The sequence below is a fragment of the Panicum virgatum genome, chromosome 1N (genome assembly GCF_016808335.1).
Source record: "Panicum virgatum strain AP13 chromosome 1N, P.virgatum_v5, whole genome shotgun sequence".
NCBI classification, from domain to species: domain Eukaryota; kingdom Viridiplantae; phylum Streptophyta; class Magnoliopsida; order Poales; family Poaceae; genus Panicum; species Panicum virgatum.
The window spans coordinates 65456395-65473679 of record NC_053145.1 but is presented as its reverse complement, the minus strand read 5'-3'; the positions used below and the strand labels follow the sequence as shown (position 1 = coordinate 65473679).

Here is a 17285-nt window from a genome sequence, read left to right as displayed (position 1 = left end):
CTCGCCGCTGGCGATCACCGGCGCCGGAAAACGGGCCGCCGCCGCCTCCCCTGTCTCCAACCCCGGCCAAGGGCCATTTTGTAATATCTTTTAAGTTTCCAGGGGCCTGTTTGCAAAGTTCCTTTTCCTTTTATTTTTAAAAGCAATGAACTTCTAAATTCAATCAAAAATCATAGAAAAAATAGAAAAATACAAACTAAATTTTGTTAGGTTTCTTAAATCAAGATCTACAGAGGAAAAATACCCATGCTTGTGAAATGTCAATTTTACCCCTGCTAAAATTTTGGGTTGTGTTTAATCTAGTTTATTTTGTATCTGTTGTTCTATTTGTCTAAAAATATTGAAAATTTTGTGGTAGCCTACTCTTTGCATGTGTAGTTCACTGGAAAATTTTCAGGTGCATAGCCTAGGTGCATGTTTGTGGATTTATTATTGTTGGATTTCCATCCTAGGGCTAAAATAAATGCTTTGGGTCATCAATAAATGTGGGAAAAATTATGTTGCATGTTTTATCATTAGCTTGTCTTGCTGGTAACTTTTTGTTACTAAATCATGGCTGCAAGTTAAGTTTTTGCATTGTTTAGTTCCAACTCTAGTTTTCTTTTATGTTGTTAAGTAAATCCTTTATCTGCATGTGTACTTTTCATAAATGTATTTTGCTTAGTTGTAAATCTTTCCAAATCTGTTATGATCAATCGTAGGTTGCTTTTGTTGGGCTTGCTGAAGTTGCTTGCTGGTTAAATAAATTGTCCTAATTGTTCTTTCTTGCTTTATATCCTTGCTTAGCTTTTTATAAGCAAGCTAGCAATGCTTTTTAGTAGGAAACACTTCAGGCTAAAATAATTGAATGAACTCTCGTGTTGTAGCACCAACCCAGTTTGTCTTGGTGAGTGTGTATGCAGTGCTTGCTCGATAAATGATTGCCCAGTCATGTCTTTCTTTTAATCGCGTTACATTGCTTTGCATCATCAGCGCCCACGCAATTGTGACCTTATACTTGCCTCTGTGTGCTTTTTAAATGCATCGTGTGGTGTTTCCTTAAGTTCGTGTGCTTACATCGTTGCATTTCATCTAGGTATGCTAGATGTGCAACGCGTGGAACTAAAGGATAAAGTCGGAGCCAGGCCAGAAGAGGGTGCACTGGTGGACGCATCTAGAAGATGGACGGATGGATCCCGATGTGCATGACCAAAGGAAGCTGCTCGCCAAGCGAGTATCATCTAACCAACACTGACTTAGTGTTACTCCCAGGCAAGCCCCGGAGCATAACCTCTAGTTTCAGTATTCAATGTTATTATTTAAGTATTGTGCATTAAGTTTTCTAGGAGTTGAATGAAACCCTAGTATGCATGTTTCTCCCTAAGTACCTATGAGTCTCTACTAGTATACAGACACCGTTAGAAATGCTTTGCTAATTAGGACCCGGTAGAAGTCGAGTGATTCCTGTCACTCGCGAGATATAGGTCTTGTTACTTATGGAAAAGTTACTGGAGAATGAAGCTTTAAGAAAAGAAAGGAAAAATGGAGACTGGGCGGAGGAAAGTTGGTTCTGGATATGGAATGAATGGAAAGTGAGCCTCCGCCTGTGTCGATTGAGGACCGTACCGTTGTTGGCCGTGCTGACCAAGTTTGAATAGTACTAACCACATGCCGGAAGTAGGAGGTAGTCGAAACCGGTAAGCTAATTACCTGATTTGCAACGATACTTTGAATCGCGACCCGCTACTCTGGGAGTGGAATGATGGCGGGTGTTGGAGTGTATGTCGCCTCCGGGTTCTCTGGGAGTTCGCCGTGAGGGGCCCTTCACCCGGGTTTTGGCAGGCGTGGTTCAGACGTCGGGGTAATGATGGGAACGGTTGACATATGTGGTCCGGCGTGGCTGCACGTGTCGTGTGAGTTAGGTCCACCTTGCAAGGTTAAATCGGATCGATTCGCCGTCTCTCTCGGTTAAGAGAACCTTGGTCACTTCGTCACATCGTAGTAAAGGATGAAATGAGAATGAATTGAAGACGTTTGAATGGTTTTAATAGAGGTTTAATGTGATCAACCATGCTTGCTTTAGATGTCAGGCAAATCTAGTTGGTACTTGATAAACTTAAATTGAGCTAAAATATTGAAAGTAAGGATCCAGTATTAGTAGCCTTTCAGCAAAACAAACTCCAGAGCCAAAAAGTTTTGCATGTCTAGATAGTGGGCTAAGTATACCCGTGTCGGGTAAGTCTTGCTGAGTATTAGTATACTCAGGGTTTGTTGTCACCCTGTTTTCAGGTAACTACTGCTGGTTGGAGCTAACCGGGATGCACATTGGTGGGCTCAATGTGACGTCCTCACGTCATCGTAGTTATCGTGGTTTTTAAACTAAACTTCTATTTAAATTTCGCTGCATGTTGAACTCTGATAATTTGTTTAAAACTCATTTTGTAAAGCTCTACTTTGTAAATTAAATTTGAGAAATTTTGTCTGCTTGTAATCATCTGTGCTCGCCTTCGGGTGAGACTTCCGGTGTTTTCGATCCTTAACCCAGCAGGCTGCCGGATTACACCGTTTTAAGTGCGCGGTGGCTTGATTAATACTTAAAATAATAGTTAACGCACTTAAGCCGGTTTAATTTGGGTGGTTCTGTCACAGTTATGGATGGTTAAGGTTTTGCAGCTAGCTTGTTACACAATGCCTTGTGGGTCAGCTATATCATATCGTGAGTTCTTTTGGCGTGTTTTGTAGTATATCCGTCAAAAAATGCTAATCAATGCGAATGCTCCTCATAACCCATCCCAACCTATTAGTTCTAGGACTCATGTGAATCACAAGTCAATGTGCTATTGACTTTGAATTAGAGTTCCAATTTTGTTTCCTAATGTTCCCTGGGGCAGTTTTTTGCCGTTTTAGATGCAGAATTAATTTTGCATGATATAAAGAATTTATTGAGAATTTAATTATCTTACTACTACAATAAGATGTAACAAAGCAATCTGCCACACATTTATAACACATAGTATTAAAGAAAAATTATTTAAAAAATGGATTACATCAAATGGAACTAAATTATTTGTTAATAATGTAGCAATCCAGTCCATTCTAAATATAAACTAGTCCACGTTCTCTAACGAACTTTCTACGGTTATGATTCCTTGAAGGCTATTGAAACATCTCATGTAATCATATACGTATTTCAATGTAGATTTATGGCCTTCAGCATCCAAGCATGACACTTCATGGAATTTCTTTAGCTCTTAAGCTCGAGCCACAAACCGCAAATTTAATTTGCATTATTAAATATCAAATTTTACGTGGCGTCTTTAAAATCATGCTAGCAACTTCTCGATCTCTCAGCCTTCATCCAATGGAAAATTTCCCTCTTTTAGCATTCAGCTAATAAGCTTTCTTTTTTCTCGACTAGAAGCTTGCATACTTTTCCCTTGCCCTTTGGCTTTTAAGTTCCCTGGGATCATTATTTCCTTCACCAGAATCACATTAAGTCGATGATACAAGGTTCCATACAGCAAAACCAGACAAAATACAATATTTATTACCATTATATGGATCAGATTCATCACGGCTTCCATTTATTACGATTCATCATTCATGGTATCTCCAAGTGGTGAACGACCATCAATTTTTTTCCCTCTAGCGAAGCTATTGAATTCAAACCCAATGAATAAATTTAAATATTAATCATTAATTCACAGAAGTATAGGATTTCGACGGAAACATTTGAGAAATGTAATCTTGGTGAAAAATTGTTTCAAACGTTTTAACTTTTATAGTATAAATTTAATAAGAAAATTTTATAATACTTTTTATACTACAATATGCACATGGGATTTTAATTTCACACAGATGCATTTTTAAGCTTTGTGTAACGGGAAGAGACATCCTGAAAGATCCAGTATTTTTAAGCACCTTATTACCCATCACATTAACAGTTTTACATGTAGTATGATATCATACAAGAATGCTTACAGTAAGGAATACCCCTCCTGTTTCACCAAATACTTGTAGATTTTTTTTCAAGAATAACTTAAAAAAATATGTACTAAATTTGCAATGTCCTTGTGTTTTTATTTCATCCAGGAAGTCCCCAGCGCGCCGGGCCGGATTTTACAAGTATGCAGGCTGCTCCCTGATGACTGGCAGGTGCCCCTTCTGCTGCATGCACACCACTGCTTCATACAAGCTTTTCTTCGGCGGAGTGAACTCCAAGCCCAGGTCCTTGAGCCTCTGGTTGGAGAACTTGTACGGTTTCGCCATCGGCTTGCCGTCGTCCTCACACCTAGTGTACATCCAGACACGACGAGATTTCCCGAGTCAGCGACGCATCGACACAACACGTATATAGGTGAAGGAAACCGATCGAGAGGTGTTCGCCATGGCGCGAATATAATGAACGACTCACTTGGCCGTGACGGGGTACTGCGGGAAGAGCTCCCTGAGCATGGCGATGAGCTGAGCGCGATGCAGCACGGTGCCGATGCAGAGGTAGCGGCCGCGCGCGCCGGGGCGCTCGTACGCCAGGACGTGCGCGCGCGCGACGTCGCGGACGTCGACGTAGGCGGCGACGGCGTTGGGGTAGGACCTCTTGGTGCCCATGAGGTAGCGCGCCACGTGGTTGCTGCTGAAGTTGAGCGCCTGCTGCAGCATGGGGCCCATGGTCATGCAGGGGACCACCACCGCCAGCTGGAGCCCGCGCGCCGCCGCCTCCTCCGTCGCCGTGATCTCCGCCATCATCTTGGCGCAGCAGTACAGGTTCTGCGCGCGTTGTTTCCCAGGATGAACATGGATTCGCTCGCCTCCACGGCAGAAATCAGAGCAAGAGAGGAGGCTGGCAATGGCAGCTTACATCTGTCTGCTTGCAGAATTCGTAGTCGCTCCAGCAGGTCTCGTCGAGGACGGCGTCGGGGCTCCGGTTGGGGTCCATGTGGACGGCGCCGTACGAGGAGGTGAAGACCACGCGGCGAACGCCCTCGTCTGCCGCGGCGTCGATCGCGTTCCTGGTGCCCTCCACGGCCACCGGCACGAGCTCCTGCAGCATGATCGCACGTAAGCATACGCGATCGATGTGTTGTATACAAGCTTGGAGTAGTAGAGGGTTTGTGAACACTACTGAAGAAAACTAACAGGGTCGTTGGACACCGGGGAGGCGACGTGGAAGACGCCATGGCATCCGCTGAACGCGGCGCGGAGGGACTCGTAGTCCAGGACGTCGGCGCGGCAGAGGGTGAGCCTCTCCTTGGCCCCCTCCAGCGCAAGCAAGTGCGCGTTCTTGCTGTCAGCTGGGCACGCAGGCATCCAGGGAGAAAAATGAGCAACGTTATTCTGAATCCGTGACAGTAGAAACAAACTCTACTTTCAGTAGGAGGAGTAGTAGTAGCTCACCAGGGTCCCTTGCAGTTCCCCTGACACGGTACCCGCGCAGGAGCAGCTCCTTGACCACCCACGAGCCGATGAAGCCGCCTGCGCCGGTGACGCAGACCAGCTTCCCACCACCATTGCTGGCCTTGGAATAGGACGACATGGTGATTCTGTCAAGTCTGAATTGCTAGTGGAATGTGGAGTCTCTCTGTTGCTCGATCTTGTTTTCTTGTGTGACCTTGGCCTGTATGGTAGCTCCGCCCATATTTATACCACCAGCCAGCGGGCAGAGAGAGGAGTCGAGAAGAGAGGTCTTGGTTGTGGGAGGCGCAAGCGAACCAGACTAGAGGTTTCCGGTGCACTCACTCCTCTGTTTATTTTATTTATTTGATAATACTCCTCTGTTTATTCTTATTCAGCGGCGGGAGCAGCACGAGGCCAGGCCGCGCCGCCGGTGGGCCGGTATGGGCGAATTCAGGGGCGTCGCGGCCGCGTGGAGAGCGCGCCAAAGATTCCGTCGTCTTCGTCCTCGGAAGGGGATCAGCAAGGCAATTTTGGCACCTTCGTCTTCGTCGTGGGGTGGGGTAGGGTACTCGTGTCCAAAACGGCAAAACCTTGAGAATCTTCTGCCTGCGGGCCGGAACAAGTTTTTTTTTTGAAGGGTCAACGGGGGGGGGGTAAATCAGGTAATCAGGAGTGAATATTCTGTTTCTGTAGGAGTACTTGATTCCCAAAGCGGCAAAGAGCTGACTAGAATACGAGCCAGGAATGGCTGGGCGTTGACGGCGGAACTGCTTTTCCTGGAACGGCCGGAAAGTGGTTGCGGTTGCCAGGGTTGTACTTCTGTGGTATAGTGGTGCCCCATGTTTGAGAAATTTGACTACTACGTGGAGTACTCTAGTTGAGAGCCGTGGACCCTTTGGACGTGTTTCTTGTCTTGGCGCGGTCAGTGGGCGCCTGCCAGGCTGACGGCGGCAGAGGCAGAGGCAGAGGCAGAGGCCCGCCGCTGGGTGGGGACGAGGAGGATGAGGCGAGAAGCAACTCGTGCAGCTCCTCCTCTGGCGAATAGAAGAGGGCCACCCACCGGTGGGCTGCGCAACCGGCCCGCGCAGTTTCTTGTGGGCGACAAGTCGGCAGTGGAGTGGAGTGGGGGTAAAGCTGCACACACCCACCCATACGGCGGACCAGTTCCTCTTACCGGCCCAATGTCTTTGCAGTTAGTTTTCTCTAAGGCCCGCCCGACACACACGCACTTCCTCATGGGCCTCTGGCCGGCTACGACGGCCCTTGACCACTCCAAGCTTCAAGGCCCGATTCTGTCTGCTGCAGCTCCCCACCCAGGAAAGACATCGGCCATCCTCTTGAAAAAAAAAGAGGAAAGACATCGGCCCATGTGCACAGCCATTTGCGTTCCAAGAGAGCTTGGAGAGGGATGGCAAAAGCCCCTCTTCAGAGAACGCTCAACACCAGCGAGGCAGCAATCTTCACATGACCAAATCATTCGTATCCATCCATCCTTCTTCTCAAAGCTCTCAGCACGGGCATACTTATTCTACCGTGGCAATCCCAGTTTGCATTGGCGTGCAACAGAGAGAGCCAGGCGCTATAATGCCAACTGGTTCGTGCTGCTTCTTTCTTCTGAAAGCACTGCTCTGCCCGCAACCTCCACCTGCACTGCATGCATGCAGTACTAATTACTACTTTCCTAAACTTTCAGACACCTCTTCGACCCTAACAGTTTACTCAATGATGCTTTGCATTAAAAGATCGTTGGAATCATCCACTCCAGGCTAGACATGCTTGCACTTTGAGACACCAGTGCATGCACCGCCGGCCGCCAGATATCATGATCCCGTGACAGCTCGCGGGACGGGACAACAATCAAGCGGAGGGGAACGACGGGCACAGCTCGAAAGCAACACAGCCTTTCCTTCTTCTTCTCCTGTCCCGGCCCCGTCTCATCGACGCCCGGTGTCGTAGTGTGCAAACCCACAGTCGGGTGGCATAGTACACCTGTCTAAACCCAGAGTGTGAGTACTCGGGGTAGCTAGGATTAGCTCAATCTAGATGCAAGAACACAATGAATACAGCAGGTTTAGAGTGATTCGGGCCACCGGAACGTAATACCCTACGTCCACTGTGTGTTGTATTGTTTGTGCTCTCAAGAGATTGAGAACGAGATTGTTCGGAGTGAATCTGAGCTTGTGTTTTGAGAGTGTAGAGAGAGTCTCCAGAGAGTCCAGAGAGACTTCAGAAAGTCCAGCCTAGAGTGTGAGGCGAGCGAGCCCCTCCCCTTTATATCTCAAGGGAGGCGCGTACATGGCCGTTGAGTCCCCGACAGTTGGGCCCAACGATGTTGTATTTAATATGAATGGCCTAGCGTTATTATAGTGCTATGCTTGGGAAAGATCTTATTCCGGGATTTCCTTGTTTTGCCCGGGGGAATTTTCCGTCCGGCATAGCCATGCTCTGTCTTGTCGAAACGGCGACAGGGCGTAGTTTGCGGCGTAGCCTGCCGTGTAACTGAACAGGCAGTGTAGCTTGCGGCGTAGGCGGTATGATGAAAGGGTGCCGTGCCGTCGTATCCATTTAATGCGGCAGATGGGCTCTGCGCGGATGCGGCGCATGCAGCTGCACTGTGTACCTCGGTAATATGCGTCTACAGTGAGGTCTGACAAAAGCTGCCCCGCGTGCTGCGGCGGCAGAGCACGCCTCAACCATTCGCATTGAATGCGGTGAATGGGCGAGTCTTCCAGCGGAAGACTCACGCCCGCGCTTGCGCCTGCGGGATACGTGGCGCCCCCGGACCCCGCTCCAGCGGTATATGGGTTCTACGCGCGTGGGAGGTCCGGACGGACGCGGGGAGATCCCGGACCCCTATGCGGGGTCCGCGCCCTCGTCTGTTGGCGCGGAGCTTCCCCTCCTCAGGGACACGTGGCGTCACCGTAACCGTCCCAGAGTGGGGAGCGGGTCCGGGGGCGTTGGCCCGGTGAGGTAAGAGACTGACCCCTGGGGTCCGGCTGCTCCGCCCCTTAGTTCGTAGTTATAGATAACCACACGAGTCCTAACTTACTAGTGGTTATTCATGCTGTTAGCACCGACACTGCGTTCAACCTATAGACACCTCACGCAGCCTGCAGCAAGTAGCAACAACCTGAGCACACTACAGTCTCCGAGCAATCAACGGGGATCGATCGGCGATCTCCTATCAGCCCTGCAGAAGCACACAGCACCGTCGCTTTCTGACGAAGCGAGGGGAGTGTCGGCGTCTCTGAGCTGACCTGCAGAAGATACGCCCAGCCAGAGCCCTTTAATGGCACCCCCATGCTTCTCGGCATGCAGTTGCAGCCACCACCATCCCCAACGCACGACGCCGGCTGCCATCTCACATCAGGCACATGAGCACCATCACCAAACAGGATTAATGCCCATGTAACCTGCCAACCAAACGAGTCCGCATTCAATTCCATGCTAAGCTACCGAGAGAGCGCCCCCAACAGGCCGATCGGTGTGAAGGGGGATGGCGAGCCATGCCTTCCCATGTGCCCGTCGCTGCCTTCCCGGGTTCTTGCAGCGCCATGCCTGGTGGATGCAGCTGCCTGCTGGACTCGACAGCTCCAGACCTCAGGTGACTCAAAGAGGAACAGCGCTCGTCTTCCAGTTGCAGCTCCAGTTCAGCTGCTGCCAAGCCAGCCCTGCACTGCACATGGCGAGGATTCTGATCCAAGTTCTGCCGGGGCTCGAGTGCTGATCCCAGACCCAGCCAGGTCGTCATCAGGTGGTAAAAGGCGGCGATAATCCGCACAGGGAAAGGGCACGACGATGGCTGGCTTTGGTCAAAAGCCATGTCGCTGCAGAAGCTAAACATCTTTGCCGAAAAGGGGCGTAGGCAAATGATACATACATGGACATCGAAAGAATGAAAGATCCTCTCGCCGATGCAGGTCATCGGCATCCAAGCTCAACGATGGGATGCGGAAGGAAGCACGCTTGTGCCAAAGCAGAAGCAGGCATGGCGCGGGGATTGCGCGGGAGGTGACAATGGGCGGGAACCAGGCGATGCCCACTGTCGCCTTTCTAGGGGAGAAGTAGGCTACCTGCAACAGAGTGTCATTTCTGAGGACAGAATTTACACATTTATCCCCGCTCAGAACCAGATCTGGCTCAACTAATTTGATGCAGAGAGTAGTTGTTAACAAAGATAGAACATAATAAAATGTGAGGACGATTATCATCGACAAACGCTCACTGACGTATCAAACCAGAAGCAGCTGCATCACCATTTCATCCAAGTTAATTAAAGAGAACAATGACTAAAAAAACTGCAGCACGATGACAACATATGGGATGCAAGTTAAAACAGAACTCTTAACAGCTCATCTGGACGAAAGATTTGGTTTCATGCGTTCAACATACCCACAACCACCGTATCACCACAGTGGCTGAACTTTTACAGCAGCAACACAACCAACATTTGCCTCAGTACATACATGCATAAATACACCAAGCTGATCCCCCGTGATCAGGGCGGGAAATCACGGTAGTTGCCCATGAGGGAGCAGCTAGCTATTGACAAAGAAACAAGATACACGCTCATCACAGAGAGTGCAGAAATACCGAGAGATCACATGGCCAATTAGCCCGCATTGAACCTCTGACATTAATCGATACAGCAACCCCCAAAGAATTAACAAATAGAAGCTGACACCTCAAGATTGTTAACAACTCGACTGGAACTCAACTCTCCAATAATAAGCTAATATAATACTTATCCATTATGTCCACAGACTCTGTATGTACATCTAAGCACACCAAAGAACGTTTTTGCATCATATCATAGACCCAGAACGCCAAACCAAAAAACTCTAGACAATTAAAAAGGAGAGGAAAAAATATAGGTGAATACTAGAGACAATAACGAATCCAACTGACACGGTATTAACGGATATTGACGGGCGACGGATGAAAGAAAATTTGGAAAACTCCTTTGATCCATGGGCGGTGATAGGTAAGGTGAGGTAATCTGTGGTGTTCAATCAAGAGACGGTCGGCTTCACAGCCACCGGCTTCGCGGGCTCTGTGCCGAGTACTGCACCCGCCGCCGACATGCCATTGACAGCAGAAGGATACTGGGGGAGCATGCTGGTGTAGTAGATGGCGCGGCCGTTGCTGTCGTACGCTACCTGCGGGGCTGGGGCGTAGGCCGTCGCATTCGACACCGCGGGCGAAGGGGCGGAGCCGTTCCCGTTGGCGTTGGCATTGGGTGGCGCGACGGCGTACACGGCCGGGAAGGAGGTCGCACCTGGGGAGGCGGTGGCGGCGAAGTAGCCATGGGGCGCCGGGATGAAGAACACGGGGGCATGGTCCGCGCCGGAGCCAGGGGCAACGGATGTATACCTGCCCGGCACCTGCAGGTACGCCGTCGCAGGAGGAGCGGATGACGGCGGTGGAACTGGGGGCTTCTCCGGGAACTTGGGAAGGTAGTACTCCGCGTTGGCGGGTGGGGTGGCGGTCGCGGGAGGGTACGCGCGGGTGAGGGAGTCGTCGCTCCCGTTCCTCGGAAGGGCGGCGGGTGCGGGCACCGGGGCAGGAGCGGGGGCGGCGGCCGGAGCAGGCGCTGGCGCTGGAGGTGGTTGGTGGGTGCCGTTTTCCGCAACCTGCAGCTTCTCGAGCTCCTGGATCTGGCGCTGGAACTCGGCAGGGGAGACGACAGGGGAGACCGCGACGTGCTCGCCCGCGGGGTTGGGATGGCGGTCGTCGTTTTTGGCGGGTAACTCGACGGGGACATTCTCCCTCATCGTCGGAGGCTCGCCGGCCGGGTCCTTCACCTTCACCACCGGGGGAGGCACGAAGCCGTTGTCGAGGCCGAACAGGTAGTCGGGGCTCGCCGCCGCAAGCACCATGTGCGGCTGAGGAGGCGGCGGCATGTGCACCAGCGTCTGTGGTGGAGGCTGCTGAACGAACACCATCTCATGCTTCGCCTGCGGCGGCGACGACTGCTGCGCGAACACCGACTCATGCTTCTGCTGCGGCGGCGACTGCTGCGCGGGGACGGGCGAAGGCGACGTCTCCTGCTTCGGCTGCGGGACGTTGTTGAGCGCCTCGACGAACCAGTGGCGCTCCGGCTTGGGCTCGAGGAGGCCGGCCGGCTGCGGCGGCGGCGGGGGCGACTGGACGGGGAAGAGGAAGACCCTCAGCCGGAGCGTGGATCCGCGGTTGGAGCCGCCGCCGGAGCCCGGCGCGGGGCGGAGCAGGTGGAGGCGGTCGTACTCGAGGACGAGGTGCTCCAGATCCTCGTCGTTAGTGACGGAGACGAGCGCGTCGAGATCCTCCCCTGGCAGCTGGTACTTGACGCAGATGTCCCCCAGGTTCCCGGCGAGCGCGGCGAGGCGTGCGGCGAAGTCGGCGAAGCGGAGCGGCCTCTCGAGCGACAGGATCTTGGTCTCGCCGTTGACGTAGGCGAGCTGGTTGTCGTGGGGCCGCGGCTGGATGCGGCCCCCGTAGCTCACCATCAGCCGCACCTTCGCCGGCGGCAGAGGCGGCGCGTGCCCCGCCGCCGTCGCCGCCGCCGCCGCCGCCGCGGACTCCGAGCCGTCATGGTGCGTGTCGTCCGTGGCCGCGGCGGAGTGCGGGGACGAGTCGCCGGATTCGGCCATGGCGGCGGGCGGCTAGGGTTGGGTGGAGAATTTCAGATTGGAAGGGGGGCGCGGGGGTGGGGGAGAAGGAGGGTGTTATAACGTAGGTGGGGAATGTGATTAGCGACGGGTTAGGGTGGAGGCGATGTGATTAGCGGCCGTCGCTGGGATTCTGGAAGGGTGGCGGTTTCGGAGGAGGGGTTTTAGGGGGTGTTCAGAAATAGGGACTTCAAAAAAGTCCTAGGGACTTTTTAGTATTTAGAAGTATTAAATAAATATGAATTATAAAACTAACTGTAGAACCCTGGGGCTAAACTGCGAGACGAATCTAATGAGGTATCTTAATCTATGATTAGCGAATGGTTACTGTAGCATCAATGTAGCAGATTATGAATTAATTAGGCTCATTAGATTCGTCTCGCGAAAAAGCACTCAGCTGTCAAAAAACATTTATAAACAAATTTTATTTAATACTATAAAATAGTAAAATTCTTTTTAATGTGACAGAGACTTCTGAAAAAAGTCCTGGAGCCTGCCTGGGGTGGCGTGTGGGGTGTGGGGCGCCGGGATTTTGGCGGGCCTCGGCTGCCCTTCCTTGCTTGCGTTGGGAGGGAGGCGTGTGGGGGTGTGTTTAGATGTGAAAAATTTGTGAAAAATGAAGTTGAAAAGTATTGTAGTATTTTTTATTTTATTTGTATGTGGTAAATATTGTCCTACCATGACTTAACTAGGCTTAAAAGATTCATCTCGCAACGTACATCCAAACTGTGCAATAAGTTATTTTGTTTACTAATATTTAGTGTTCCATACATACGTCATTTGCTATATTTAATGTTTCGATGTGACGAAAAATTTGGAAATTTTGGAGGAACTAAACAAGCCTGGGACAGTTGGGATTGAGGTGTCCGTGTCAATTGTGTGTGTTGGTGAGGTGGGCCAGGCTTTTCTTTTCACTTTTCCATTTTCTTTCCATTAATCTGCGCTCTTCTTTGTGGGAGGATCTTTTCCCCAACAACCTGGTTGGGACTTGGATGGAAGGAATTGTTGTGGTTACCCGGAGTAACACCAGCGTATCCGTTAGTTATGGTAAGCAGCAATCATCGTAATTGCAATACTAATATAGCAGAATTCTTAAATATATGCAATATTGACATTCCAATGAAGAGATTCAATGATACATGACCACAACAATTACGCATCCACGCATGCAATGTTGTAGTATACGTACAATTTAAATTATTTTTAGAAAAGGGTACAGTTCAAATTATACTATAGTACAAAGAGATTCAGTGATATATATTGAAATGCATCCGCTGCAATTATATGCATGTACAGTGGTTCTAGTAAAGAAATGAATATACAGTGTATGCTTACGATCAGTGCTAGATGTTAACCACTTATAATTTGGGGAGCCCTGAGTATGGGTAGGCTACTAGCATTAGGTATGACCTACAATATATTAGTATCATAATTTGAGTCAAACCTTTAGGTAGGGGGGGAATCAGCCACCTGAAATGCTCATGTTGTAGAGGACCAAGTTATCTGAAAATAGAAACCGTCACGAGTGACGCCGCATGCGACAAGGACGATAGGTGAAACTGGGCCATTGTCATTTAGATCCATGGAGCCCTCTTCCCAAATTATGCAGACGAAATTCAAATATCCCAAAATCAGCTTATGAATCATATAGAGTCGATGCCACTGTCCCGAAAAACACAGCGTGTGCCGTGTATCTGGATTCTGTAGACGTTGCGATCTTAGCACGGCCGGCTCCGCGTTGTTTTCATGTTTGGTGCCGAGCGCGCATAGTCTTCACCGCTCACGGTGCGATGGCGACAACCGGACCGGCCGGCGGCTGCATCTGGTAGCGCTTTACTATGACACGCTCGCCAGACAGGCTGCTCGCTTGCTTGCTTGCTTGGGTGTGGTGCAACCGTGTGAGCTTTACCAGCAACAGCAAGCGCATGCCTGTCCGTGTGCTGGTGTTTTGCCACTGTAGTACAATCAGGTTTGTGTTTATGCAGATTGTTCCTACTAGCATCTTAGACAGTTCTGGGTCTAAATGCTGACTAAGCCATGATTTTAGATTGGATCCAGTTTTTTCAGAGCTGCACACGCGCCGGATGCAAATAGAGTATATAGTTCAAAAAAACTTAATCTACCTTAACGTTAAGTTAATCGTGTATGTAAGCGTCTACGACTTTATTGGGAAAAAATCAACCAGTTCTGCAAGGCGCGTCATTTTCGAGGACTCGTGCGTTCCATGGGCCATGGCACCCGCCGCACCCAAAGTTGCGCTTCCAACCGACAAGGAGCACTCGGGGGAAGCCGGCGGCCAGGCCGCGCGGGTGCCGCCGTTGCACGATGAGAAGAGACGGCAGTGGCCGTCGGCGTGGGCACTAGCCATGGCGGTCGACGCACCAGCCGCGCGGCCGGCCATGTGAGCGGGCGGGCGGGGCTTCGCTGCAGCGCAGGTCGGCCCCTGACTGCCGCCCGGGCTGGCAACGCGCGGCGGCCCCAGCTGGACCATGCGCTCACGCCGCGGGGGCCGTGGGGCTGTGGCGTGGGCGACGGGCGGGGCAGCAGCCACAGGCCAGTGGGCCGCGCACCCAGGAGTTAATTTTGGCAACGTGTTGGGCGGGCGCAGAACCGATCCGTGTTCGCCGGTCAATGCAAACCTGTGCTCGGTCGCAGGCGCGCCCGTGGCAGTGGCACTGCACTGGCCGCGCCTGCCGGCTCCGGTGGGATATATGGCTCGGCGACGCATCCCCTCGGTCGCCCGCCCCCGGTTGCGGTGGCGCCGAGGGATTCTTCGTCGAACGTACCGACGGATGGATTTATTGCGGGCTCCTTTCCTTTTCGTTTGGGGCACTACCAGTAGCCCGGTCGTACCAGACGATGGCGATTGGCGGCACTGCCACTGCTCAGTCTGTGTTTAGGGCTGTGTTTAGTTCCAAAAAACTCCCCCCCAAACTCCAAACTTTCCATCACATCTCCATCACATCAAAACATTAAATATAGCAAATGACTCATGCATGGAGTACTAAATGTAGTTAAATAAAAAAACTAATTACATAGTTTTGATGTACGTTGCGAGACGAATCTTTTGAGCCTAGTTAGGTCATGATAGGACAATATTTGCCACAAACAAACAAAACGTGCTACAGTGCACTACAGTGACTGATGTGACTTTTCGCATCCACTTTTTACACTCTTTTTACACATCTAAACACACCCTAGATCCCTGGGAAAGGTGGGAGAAAAAGTCACATCGGACACTGTAGCACAATGTATCATTTTTTATTTGTTTGTGGTAAATATTGTCCTACCATGATCTAACTAGACTCAAAAGATTCGTCTCGCAATGTACATCAAAACTATACAATTAGTTTTTTTATTTACCTACATTTAGTACTTCATGTATGTGTCATTTGCTATATTTAATGTTTCGATTATGGAAAGTTTGGATTTTGTGGGGGTTTTTGATCTAAACGGGGCCTCACTGATACTACTGCTGGCCACAGCCCAGAGTCTCACGAGACTTGACGCTCATGGCAGACTGGGTTCCAGATCGGATCACATCCCTAGATGTGCAAATTCGCAGCGCCGTACGATCGCAAGGAGGAACATCAGCACCGGTAATGAAGACAAGACAGACAGGTTCTTATGACGAATCTGATGGCCTTTCGAGTTTCAGCAGCTAACGGACGTTGCTAAACCATCTGGAGATACGAATGTGGTGCATTGGGTGGGCATCTGAAGAAAAATAACGAATCCTGCAGACTGCAGTAGTACCACAAGTCCATGGCGCATGCATACAGCCAAATCAGCCGTCAAATCTGAGGCCGCAGATGGTGCTGCGCTGCGCACCGGGAGGAGTTATTGACCGGCCCTCTTTCCGGCGCGTCAATTCTCATGGCCACTTCCGCTCGCATCCAAGGAAATGCTGCTGTGCCATGCCCACAACGGTGGTGGGCTTGGAACACTGAAAAGCGGGACCTACCATCAAAAAGAAAAGGAGGGGCCTAACCTACCGGCACATGGCTACAAGAGCGTGAGTTATTTCGGACAGGTTTTACGTTTATGCAACATCTTTGGCAATGCATAAATACATATAGCCATCATATCGCATCCACGGAAATGCTGCTACGCCCACAACTGGGCCAACAACATTTCAATGGGCTTGGAACACTGAAAAATCGGGACCCACCGGCACATGGCTACTAGTGCATCAGCATAATTTCTGGTAGATTTACGTTTATGCGTCTTCTTTGGACATGTACAAAATTCATATTAATAATATCTCTCCAACAACACAAGTAGCAAAAGATTTACTAGTCAGCACACTCAGAAAAAGGCTTTGTCTTTTTATACGTGATGATTCACGTCGTGCACTTGCGTTGTGATTCCTCCGTAATAAAAATACTAAATGTATCATCTGACCATGTGAGATCTACTCATTGGCTCATTGCTCGCTCAACTGACTAGCTACTCATTGTTTTCAACTCAAAGGTAGTTTAAGATATACGTGTATGACTTAGGTTTATAAGTGACAAGCATTCATCCTTATAGAAGTAAGCAGGATAGAGGCATTACTCTAATGGCAAAGGCATGTGGAAGCCAGTTGGTAGTTAGCAGGCAAAGGGGAAGGATCCAGATTGTTTTATGGATTTGATTATCCTGCGCAATAAGAAGAGGAGAGATGGATGGATATATAGATACTTTAGAGCATGTCTGACGCTCATAGATTTGTTTTGTTTAAGCTTGCCAAAGTACTAATCATCAAAAGCCTCCCAATTGATCGAGGTGCCCAGTGGGCAAGCAATCAATAAATAAGCCGCACCTCTATCGCTGCTGCGACGCATAGGCAATTGTAGTGCTGGAAAGGATAACTATATGTTTAAAAGCTTCATATAAAATATATTGTGCAGTGCTGATAGCGCCGACACGCCATTCTTAGTAGGCGTATTATCACTCTAAATGGTGTGATCGGGTAGGAACATGCCCCTCTAGATGTGAAACTTGACAGGAAAAGAAGCTAAAGTTTCTTTTTGAAAAATACATTTTCGAGTGATGGGATTTTTCTTTCAAAAAGCTAAGTGATGAAGGGGTTATGACAGTTGATAATAAAAGAATAAAATCCAGCAAAGAGTAAAACAGCCCGGGTCTTTACCCACCTGGGGCCCACTTTCAGTGTGCCTTTGGCCCCGCCAGGTGGCCGAGGTGGGTGCGCGCGTGCATGATCCATTCCATTCCCGGTGGGCATGGTCCACGGCGGATTTGGTTGGCGCCGGATGGTGC

The 17285-nt window shown here is 50.0% G+C and overlaps 2 protein-coding genes across 2 annotated transcripts; both read right to left on the bottom strand.

The window, feature by feature from the left end:
• Positions 1-3887: 3887 nt before the first annotated feature.
• Positions 3888-5573, bottom strand: LOC120657572 (cinnamoyl-CoA reductase 1-like). The gene is made up of 5 exons (XM_039935916.1): positions 5374-5573; positions 5116-5270; positions 4838-5020; positions 4394-4746; positions 3888-4270 (listed from the first exon to the last, which is right to left on the bottom strand). Exons 1-5 carry the CDS (start codon positions 5510-5512, stop codon positions 4099-4101), a joined length of 1002 nt encoding a protein of 333 aa, XP_039791850.1. The 5' UTR covers positions 5513-5573; the 3' UTR covers positions 3888-4098.
• A 4249-nt stretch (positions 5574-9822) lies between these two features.
• Positions 9823-12133, bottom strand: LOC120657569 (leucine-rich repeat extensin-like protein 1). Its single transcript, XM_039935914.1, has one exon. It carries the CDS (start codon positions 12003-12005, stop codon positions 10386-10388), a length of 1620 nt encoding a protein of 539 aa, XP_039791848.1. The 5' UTR covers positions 12006-12133; the 3' UTR covers positions 9823-10385.
• Positions 12134-17285: the final 5152 nt, after the last annotated feature.

Bases quoted from the DNA above. Each gene is read 5' to 3' on its own strand.
- LOC120657572 (XM_039935916.1), bottom strand. From the start codon at position 5,512: ATGTCGTCCTATTCCAAGGCCAGCAATGGTGGTGGGAAGCTGGTCTGC. The intron at 5,021-5,115 runs GTTAGTTTTCTT...ATCATGCTGCAG, and splicing joins CCCCGGTGTCCAACGACCCT to GAGCTCGTGCCGGTGGCCGT. The intron at 4,747-4,837 runs GTAAGCTGCCAT...CAACGCGCGCAG, and splicing joins AATTCTGCAAGCAGACAGAT to AACCTGTACTGCTGCGCCAA.
- LOC120657569 (XM_039935914.1), bottom strand. From the start codon at position 12,005: ATGGCCGAATCCGGCGACTCGTCCCCGCACTCCGCCGCGGCCACGGAC.